Source organism: Sinocyclocheilus anshuiensis, unplaced genomic scaffold (genome assembly GCF_001515605.1).
Source record: "Sinocyclocheilus anshuiensis isolate Anshui unplaced genomic scaffold, SAMN03320099.WGS_v1.1 scaffold834, whole genome shotgun sequence".
NCBI lineage: Eukaryota > Metazoa > Chordata > Actinopteri > Cypriniformes > Cyprinidae > Sinocyclocheilus > Sinocyclocheilus anshuiensis.
Window position 1 is genome coordinate 598,369 of NW_015540885.1, and position 10,672 is coordinate 609,040.

Sequence of the window (10,672 nt, forward strand, 5' to 3'; positions counted from 1 at the left end):
AATGCCTGAACGAAGCAAACAGCAGGAGCTCTGAATGAGATGCAGATTCACTCTCTGACAGCAGGAGGCGCTTCTGGAACACCAGATACAGCGTTTCCTTGGTTAGAGCTGTAAACAAAGCAGCTCTGCGCTGAAACACTGCTTTAATATGAACTATACAGAGACGAGATTAAAAGAAAATACCACGTAAACTTTTCTGAAGACAGTCAGTTCCCCTCAGAAACATTCATATAAACCCCCAAATCAATATTGAGGATTTTCTTCCACTAGTTCGTGCATCATGAACAGCGAGTGAACTGCCTGCTACAGTATTTTTCTCTGTGCGTCCGTCTTCAACGTCTCTGGCTTGTGTTAACGGGCGTTTACAGACTTCATATTTTCAGTGACTGTTTCGATAGTGACAATTTTATGGGATAACAAACTCTACCAAATGTTTCAGTAGTGACAATTTTAGATACTTTTGAACCTGTCTCAAAGATGACAATCAGCACATGGTTAGCTAGCACAGTTCTGAACAGTTGTACATGCGTAAAAATTAAATGATATGGAATAACTCCCAAAAAAGTGTGCTTAATTGTAGAAAAAAAGGTGTTTGAATCAACAGTGACGTTTCTTAGAGTTACACACAGATTTGTAAGACTTTTGAACACATTTACCTCAAAATAATGGGGCCCATCTACTCACCCTGTAGCTATGAGAGTGACATAAATATTTCCTGATCATAAAGGTAGGGGTGTAGTTAATTTCAGTCTCAGCCAATGGACTAAAACATACACCGTTTTGGCAGTGACATGAAAACGTGGGACACCTTTTTTTAAATAAATTTTCATAATTTACAAAGAAAATATAAAATTTAGATTTTTTTTTTACTTCACTTTTTAAAAGAATCAAAAAGATATTTTTAAAAACAACAATAGAAAAACAAAATACAAAAAATATTTCAGTATCATTTTCATAAGTTGAAATTTAGGGGTTGGGGTTCGGGACAGCCACCTCCCAATTGAAAGCACCCAATAAATGATGATTTTATATATATTAAGTTTACTAATATTTTAAATATTATTGTGGGTTTCAATAGAGAATAGAAGGATTTGAATACTTAAATGCTTTTTAAATGTGTTTTTAGTTGTGGGACAGCAGTTTGGACCAATTCTGTAGAATGGCCCATATACTGACAGTAGCGCGTCCACACAGCGGGAGCAGCAGCATAGCAGATCTAGTCTACCAAGACCAAATACATTAACATTGTCATATCCTTTAACAAGCTAAAACTCTTCTGAGAGTTTGCATTACTTAAAGGGGTCATGAACTGCATTTTTTTATTATTATTATTTTCTGATGTCTGAGGTTCACTTATAATGTTAGTGTGATTTTTACATAAACATTTAGAAGTAATAGGCTATTTTCTATCCTGTTTTTCAGCCTCTCTGCAGAACGGTCTGTTTTTATAGGCGGGGCGCATTCAAGACTCGCAAGTAAACGCCCACTGCTTTGATTGGCTAACAGTTTCGCTTTTAAAATAACAGATGGACGCTGCTGTGACGTACTCTGAAAACAACATGGGTTATTTGGGTGAAAAATGTATAAATACTCAGTATATATCAAGCGGTCTGGAACAGACAATGCAATAGTGGTAAAAGCACATTTACTCACACTTACTTCCTCATTTGTAAGTTGCTTTGGATAAAAGCGTCTGCTAAATGACTTATGTGTGACATTACTGTTGGATCAACTCTAATCGGCGATTCCACTGGATTGACACAACAAATCCCCGACAGTAAACTGATGTCCCGCTCTATTTCTGACATACTGTATAAGCATTTGCGCTGCTTCTGACCTTAAAGAGAAATTAATTCAAGACATGACGCAGCAGCGCTCGCATCCGATCTAGATATGTTTGGATCACAAGGAAGGCCATTCAAAAGCTTACACTACACAGTGTCTTGTAATCTTGTAATGCCATCTGTATGGTTCTGTTGATGGAGAAATCCTGTGTTTGCATCTCTCTAGCATTTCCTCTCCTCCTACTACAAGCAGTATCAGTGGACGGGGCTAAAGAGGCAGTGATGTAGAATCAGGTGTTGATCTTCTCCTGCAGAGGCGAAGCTTAACTACACTATTATGTCATAAAATGGCTCATTCCTAAACGAGTCGCTTTCTGAGCTTGGTTTCAATAAAAGCTGTTTTTAAACTAACGTAATAGTTTTGAAACTTACGGGATGTTTTTTAGTACATTGACCTGTTATGTCAAAAGATTGATTTGATTTCTCAGTTCATGACCCCTTTAACTAATTTTAACATATGGCACCTTATTGTAAAGTGTTACCAGTAGAGCTCTATCTGGAGTTCAGTCAGTAAGAATCCATGGAATTTTACTGTGCGAGTCAAACATGATAAAAACATAATGGTATTTTTGGGAAAGGGGTGTGCAGATGGAATTTTGAGCACTGATCCAAACATCAACATGTGTTACAGCAAGTTATGTTTATTATGCTTATTTTTGCTGTTTTTATGCTTTCCAAGTGTGTGATCCGGTGCTGGGCGATAATGGGGCTATGGTGAGCATATCTAAAATGATAAAATCATTTCCCGTCATCATTTGCATCTTATTTTTCTATGCAAAACTTTAACCCTTTATTCAGCAGAAACACTTTGTGAAACACTTAAGATGTGGTTAAAATAGTTTAAGGAACTGATCACTTTCGGTGTTATCTTTAGTATGTTCCTGAGAACCTGCTGCCCATCTACAGGGACAAAGTAGTTCCAGCTGCTGACATAATCACTCCCAATCAGTTTGAGGCTGAGTAAGTGTCCTGTTATGCTGATTTTTTGTGTATGTGTGTAGAAATCTAAGGCCCTGTGTACTCCTAGTTCATATGATCTGATCATACAATATTAGTATTAGTGACATTAGTGACGTGATGTGGCCAAGTATGGTGACACATACTTCAAATTAGTGCTCTGCATTTAACCCATCCAAAGTGCACACACACAGCAGTGAACACACACACACCGTGAACACACACCCGGAGCAGTGGGCAGCCATTTATGCTGCGGCGCCCGGGGAGCAGTTGGGGGTTCGGTGCCTTGCTCAAGGGTACCTCAGTCGTTGTATTGAAGGTGGAAGAGAGCGCTGTACATTCACTCCCCCCACCTACAATCCCTGTCGGTACGAGACTCGAACCCGCAACCTTTGGGTTACGAGTCCGACTCTCTAACCATTAGGCCACGTCTCAGTATGTACATGTTTGGCCCACCCAAAACAGATGTTCATACCAAATGCAAATGGAGTCTCTTAAGGGATGGAATTTGCGGTTGCTTGCGTCAGAGATCTGTGCACATGCTTAAGACAAAGTTGTTGATAACACATGGTGTCCGGCCTAGGTCATGTTCTGATTCCATACATACTTCACTGTCTGTCTCTGCTGTTCTATAAATCAAGGCAAAATGGGGTAATGGGGGCATTTGTGGATGGTTGGATTTTCATGTTTTATGCCTGTGGTTCACCCACAAGTCATCGTCATTATGACACACCCAGCATATGTAAATAATATATCATTTCATTTTCTTTCTCACAGGCTCCTCACTGGTAGAAACATAAGTTCAGAAAAAGATGCAGTTGAAGTAAGTTTTTATTAGTTGTTTTATTTATGCAGCTAGCTTCTCTAGTGATGCAAAAAATCTTGTTTTAAAGTATAACAGCACTGGGATGTTTTTATGATGTACCGCTGTCCACACTCACAGCTCTGTTCATTCGCTGTAAATTTCAGCAAAACTTTTGCAAAAAAAGGTTCATTATTTGTTGTCAATATATGCATGTATAAAGCGCAGCTCACACAGAAGTCATTTTTAAACCAAGCATCGCAGCCGATTCAGCACAGTGGCCAACTTATGAGCAAAATATGTGTGCTGAACTTTTTCAGCCTCTTAACCAGAAATACAAATCAAGTCTCCCTTGTGCTTCATGTAAGAAACACTGATGGTATGACACACGGAATTGCTGCCGTAGGGCATCTAAATCGGTTCCCTTTCAGTGAGGAAGTTGTCTATAGACAGCAAAGCACTTCACTAGGTTTTAGACAATAGCCTGTTTCATTTAATAGCATCATATTGTTTTTCGCACCTCATTTTTTTTCAAACATATACTGTAGTTCAGTTTGTGGAAACATCTGAAAAGTGGTGTGCCTTACTGGGTGAAACTCGACAGAGAAGGTCAGTGTAGTCGCTCTGAACTTGCTTGCCCACTCACTTTGGCTCAACATACGGCTCTTTATGTGTGAAACACTGTCTACTATTGTTAGCCTCCAGTTCCCACTGTGGTCCAAGCTCTGCCTGACAACATTGTGTGAAATACTATTAGCATTGTATTTGTCCATGGAATAGTCAAGCCTGTTAGCTGTAGAATCACCCACTACCCTGCCAAGCCCACTGTCCTTAATCAACACTCTGAAGATACTCTCTTCACAAGGGCTTAAATAAGTAATAAAGGAGGCCAGGCATCGCATGCATACCTGCAAACTAGTCGCTTTTTGGCGAAATTCGCCGTTTTGAATCAAAATATGTAATTTAAGTGAATCGTCTAGATCCGAAGAGTTTTTTTTGTTGCTGAACAACAGTAAATGTGAACACAATTTAAATGTGTTTTTTTTTTTTGTGGATTTTTTTCCACAAAAGTCATGTTAACAGGCATATAGTTTGTCTTGTGGCTATACTATTGAAACTTCTCTCAGAACAGTATGCCACAACTGAGCTTAACTTGTTGTAACTGTAATAAATGTAACTCCAATTGCAGATTGCTTTTGGAACAGAAACCGAAACTGTCGGTTGTATTTCAGGTTATGAACCTGTTGCATTCGATGGGTCCAGACACAGTGGTCATCACGAGCTCTGAACTGCCCTCTCCTCTGGGGGATCAGTATCTGGTTGCCCTGGGGAGCCAGAAAAGAGGTGATTTTGTCATTTAATTTCCAAACAAGTTGGAGCCCAGTACAATGAAACTTACAGCTCTTGCCATGCTTGCTTCATACTTTTCATCATCTGTAATTGCCTGGGTGGAGTAAGTTTCAGTTATATTTCAGAATTCAGTCGCCTCTTTTTGCATAGCATGTTCAAAGGTCACACCTTGCCGCTTGTCTCTGTTTTGTCTCTGTTAAACTGTTGTTAGAGGAAGATAACCACACACCTGTTTAAGTTGCTGTTGTTCGGCAACCATGAACAGCCTACAGTTAGACTAATAGAGAGCAACAGTCAGGTTCTGGAAGGAAAATCCCATTCGTTTTCTCCATAGGGAAATAGTTTTTTAATGATAACTTGTAAACTGTAAAGACAGACCTACTGTGAGCTACAAGGTGGTAATCAATGGTATGTTTTGAAGCCATCAGCCCAAATTATTTCAATGTATTTTTGAAATAATCATGTTTCAATAAACAATTAACCCTCATATTGTGTTCCAGATATTTTGACCCAGAGAGGATTTATTTTTTGTCCCTGAATTACTAGTTAATGTTGTCACATTGGACTAAAAAATACCAACTTTGCTCACACAGGGTATAACAGCGCTCCCCCAAAAATTGGATAACTTTTAAAAACTTTGTTAGTATTTTTTTCCCACCCTGTTACACTTGTGGGGTTCCTGGTCAAAAATGACCAGCCTACAAAAATTAATTATACATTTCTTATTTTATATTAGTACCAAATAATATTAAATCTGGATTAAATCGTCTCCTTTCAGTTAGCACAGGTTTTGTATTACTGTTTGAAACTGATTGATTGTAGGCTTCATTGATCTGAGCTTATGCATCTCAGTTTTTCAATGTGAACATTGCCAAAATTGTCCACAAATAATGCTTTTTCACTTTTGTTTCTATCTAAAATAATCATGTTTAACAGCAGAATTTCTGTTGAAAAAATTGCATTACCCATGATTCTGTAGAGAATCTCCACCAATCAGAGAATAGTGACACTTTTAGTGCCCGCTCATTAACCTGAAACACTGCTCATGGTGGTTTCCCTACACTCTTAAATGATTTGTCTATTGTTTATTGCATATTTTGTAATAAACTTGAAGTGTATTTTTTCTATGTATAATCAACATTTAAATCGGTAGTTTTATTGTTTTTATTCTGATTCAGGTCATTCACAAAGCTTAATGGGATTGTAGTTCTTTCCCTCATTAAAGCCCTTAAGTACAGTCTTGTACATTTGTCTTTTTGTCCAGTGACAGAAGATGGTACCATGGTGACTCAACAGATCCGTATGGACATCCCCAGGGTGGATGCTGTGTTTGTGGGAACAGGGGACCTGTTTGCTGCGATGCTGCTGGCGTGGACACATCTCCACCCAAATGATCTGAAGGTCAGCAACACGATATCATGCTAAAATATAGTTGCATTATCAAGTGTAAGAATAAAGCAGTTTGCTTTTGCATCAGCAAGTCATATGCAGTGGCTACATTTGGTCATTTACGCAACCTATAAAAATACATGGCTTAAGTGTACAAATAGTTTGGCGCCATTTAACAAAGGTCCAAAATAAAAGCTAAAATGTTCTGCAGGATATGCTGAATTATAACCCAAAGCCCTTGATGTGTTTCTGACAGATGGCCTGTGAAAAGACGGTTTCAGTCATTTACCATGTCATTAAGAGGACCATTACTTATGCAAAAGGTAAGAGCTTCTGTTGCAAAGTCCCTATTAGAGAGTCACAACATTCAGTAGCTTCCCTTTTTGGCAGCATATTTTTAGTTTAGTACTATTATATGATGATAATGTAACTCATCCCTTACCTTTGTTCGTCTCAGAGGTGGCCGGTCCGAATCGAAGGCCCAGTCCTGCTCAGCTTGAGTTGCGGATGGTCCAGAGTAAAGCAGACATTGAGGATCCTGGGATAGTTTTGAATGCTCTAGTTCTGTAGTGCTTTAATCTTAGACTATGTACTAGACCGTATGAATGTCACATTTAACAGCAATAGCTTACAATAACAATAATTTGGATGGTGGACGGCTTATATTTTATCCTGTAGTGTTATAAATTCTTTTATATCAACACTAATGTTCTTAGAATTAAAACGGTGACTTCTGGTACTTCATAGTGCATTAGTGCAGGTACTGCATCCAAAAACTAACATGGTACCTAATGTTATTATGTTCACATTCCTGCCATAATGTGCATATGACTATCTAGCCATTATTAGTATTTTATTATGATTTATGCATGTGTCTATCTGTATTAAGTATTTATGATGATTTATTAACATTAAGAAAACGTCATATGAGTGTTGTCTAACATTTGATTTGGTTCAGTCTGTGTTATATGTAACATATTATTCGACCTGTTAGTCTTATTTCATCAGAACAACTGTACAAGCCCAGTCAGGCCAAGTGTAAGAAAAAATGTCTATTAAATAATAAAAATCAATTGTCTATACTAAGAATGTGCCTTGAAAATATATAGTTTTATATCATACTAAAAAGTCTTCATCTTTGTAATAATTAGCAATAATGGCCATGGCAACTGACATATTTTGACTATTCATTATAATAAAATCCTTCAATTTTTATTCATCCTTTGTATCCAGGAATTTCATTTTTTTAATATTTTTAAATTATTATGGTCCAATTGAAGACATTTTACTCTACAAATTTGTGTAGTTACTGTGTACAAAGATTTTTTTTTCTGCAGTACTTCAGAAAGTGCCAAATGTGGGGAAAAATTAACTGTGTTTTTCTTTTTATATATGGGAAATGCAATGATGGTAATTTTGAAATAATGCTGCTTTGTGTAGTCTCAACGTCCACCTAAACCACACCATGTGCTCCAACACTAACGCTGTTTTCATTTGATAAATTTTACATGTATGCTCTGTTATAGTGAGTACATGTCCAGGCTACAACCTTAAACACTTTCATTTAAACGGTTAAATGACTGTTTACTAACAACAAACCAGGTTGCTGAATCAAGATTTCATTGTTTTCAAACAGGCTAAGAGATTTAACATTACACACAGCTGAAGAAAAAGCTCCATCCAAATGACCTTCACAGGCTGAAGTGTAAACTTGCTTTTATTAAACCATTGCTAATACACTAGGCTTGAAAGTACATAGAATAAAATGGGCAGAACAAAGTAAAGGGACTATCGCTACTCTTCAAGCAAAAGTAAAATTCTACTTCAAAAAATAAGTCAAACATATTTGTTAACAGAAAGGAACAAACGGAATTCACACAAAATGCTAAAAAAAAACCAAAAAAAAAAACAAACTTCATCAACTTGAGTACTCATAAAAAATCAGCAAGTACAGTGCACTTCTACATTAACATTTCTTCAGCTGGTAAATGCCTTTATCCAAAGATACTTTAATGCTATATTGTTTAATGCAGGGGGGTTTGGGGGGGTGTTCCAGAAAGCAGGTTATTTCCTATATATTTATATATTTCTCAAATCACTATAATAAAATAAAGCTATTTTTATTTTACTGATTTATTAATTTTATCCTTATCTCACACATGGATTTCCATTCAAACATTTTTTTTCTCTTTTTGCAACGTAAAATATATCACATTTGTATTTTTGTTATAGAAATATATTGTAACAAATGTGCAAGTAAAATAGCTAAACAATAAAAAGCCATATTATCTTATTAATTTATGCATCAAACACAATTCTTGTTCACAGTAATAAAAACTGATTAAACTGTAAGATAAAAAAAATGATTGCACAACCACACATTAAGTGGTGATATGCATTAAGAAAGAATTTTGACATTAAACAAAAAAAAAGAACAAAATAGAAGTATGGCACACTTCTTCTTAGCACCCATTTCTATGATGACTTGTGGATTCGGCACTCTATTGAAAATAGTTGTGTCCCAAATGATGCACTATACACCATGTACTTATGCACTATGTACTTAACTGTGCAGTGTATGAATTATATACGGTTATTTTGTCATTCATCATTGGAGTCTGATATCCCCTCCCCCTCTGCTACATAATTAAAGCTACAACAGTTGAGTGCATGAAGTGTCCAACATTCCACGCTTTGTTTTTTCAGGTAATTAAGTGCATCATCCTGGTATTTAAAATGCACTTTTTTGGGGGGAATTTTCAGTGTGAATACACTACTTGCACTATTTATACTACAAAATGGCATAGAATAGTGCATAAGTACATGAATTGGGACGCACCTAAAGTCTAGTTTGTTCACCGTGAACACTGCGGTTTTGGAACTGGCATACCTCGAGTAAGCAAGATTTTAGTTGATCAACCGAGAGTTCAAGGTATATGTGACGGTAAGTTAACCTTGCCTTCTGGAACACACACCCCAGAAAGTAGAACTTTGCTTTACATAGAATGTTGTTTAGAAGTTCAACATTAGAACAGAATATTGTCTTTGTTTGTATTTAAATTAGTTTTTTGTATTGTATGCTTACAATCTTCTTTTAGCCTTTTAGCTAAAAACAATCTTTTAGCCCTGATGAAGGCCTGTGTACCAAAACATGTTGGCAAATAAAACTGTATTATTCTTTTAAGTTCTACTTTCTGATTATTTTGACCACACGTCAAACTTAGTTTTGGACACATTGTTTCACTGGTATGAAGGAGTTTTTCTCTCTGCATGTGCTTCTAAATTATCTTACATAGCTTGCTGATAAGCAGTTGCTGCCTTGTGAATAAGCACATTGGATTGCTTTTGCCTGCAGTAGTCAGATGCCTTTGCTTGGCATCCCATATATATAAAAAAAGCTTATCACACTAACACAAATTTGACTTACAGTGTTGTGAATAAGTAAGCCTCATGAAATGTGTCCCTTTGTCAGCATGTGTGGACACTGACACTTCAATTTGAACAGTATTAATGGTGACATTTAGCAGCCAGTATCATTAGGGTTGTTTTTTAGCGTATTCCTTCATGCAGAATTCCTTCACTTGTGATATTAGATGGGTTTCCTGCATGTATGAGCCCATTCATGTTCCTCACTACGTCCATTGAAATCTGACCTTTGACTTGGTTGTTCTAAACTCCTTGTCTTTTGTCTGAGTCAATCCTTTTTGGATTTGCTTTTCTAGTTCAGCTTCATCTGTTGCACAGAAGGCATCATGTTGTCCTCAAGCAGTCTTTGGTGTAATTGTTGACATCATGATGGAAGTTTGTTGGGCTCTGAACCAGAAAGATCCCCCAAAACTACAACATCCAACCATCATGATTCAGTTGCTGTGAGGTTCTTTGCTTCTAACATGTTTGGAACTGTGGCCAAACAACTGTTCTTCATATATCTGTTGAATGACAAACTTCAGGACAGCCTTAAAGGGGTCATATGATGTTGCTAAAAATAACATTATTTTGTGTATTTGGTGTAATGAAATGTGTTTATGCGGTTTAAGGTTCAAAAAACATTACTTTCCACATAGTACACATTATTGTTTCTACTCTATGCCCCGCCTTTCTGAAATGCGTTGATTTTTACAAAGCTCATCGGTCTGAAAAGCGAGGTGTGCTGTGATTGGTCAGTTATTCAGTGCATTGTGATTGGCCGAATACCTCAAGCGTGTGACGAAAATGTTACGCCCCTCACCATACTGTGATGCCCTGTCCGGCCGGAGCAACGAGACAAAAACATTAAAACCCATTATAAACGAGGCATTTGTTGCATCCAGTGGGGACATAATTATGGATT

The 10,672-nt window shown here is 37.0% G+C and overlaps 1 protein-coding gene across 1 annotated transcript in view; it reads left to right on the forward strand.

Moving 5' to 3' along the window:
- The window catches only part of pdxka (pyridoxal (pyridoxine, vitamin B6) kinase a), a 17,161-nt gene extending 9,624 nt beyond the window's left edge, over positions 1-7,537 (forward strand). The window contains exons 6-12 of the mRNA XM_016486384.1: positions 2,524-2,558; positions 2,719-2,804; positions 3,579-3,624; positions 4,836-4,947; positions 6,218-6,354; positions 6,599-6,665; positions 6,800-7,537. Of these exons, the coding sequence (XP_016341870.1) occupies positions 2,524-2,558; positions 2,719-2,804; positions 3,579-3,624; positions 4,836-4,947; positions 6,218-6,354; positions 6,599-6,665; positions 6,800-6,912 (596 nt within the window). The 3' untranslated portion in view covers positions 6,913-7,537. The remainder of the gene's footprint in view (positions 1-2,523; positions 2,559-2,718; positions 2,805-3,578; positions 3,625-4,835; positions 4,948-6,217; positions 6,355-6,598; positions 6,666-6,799) is intronic.
- The last annotated feature ends 3,135 nt before the right edge of the window (positions 7,538-10,672 follow it).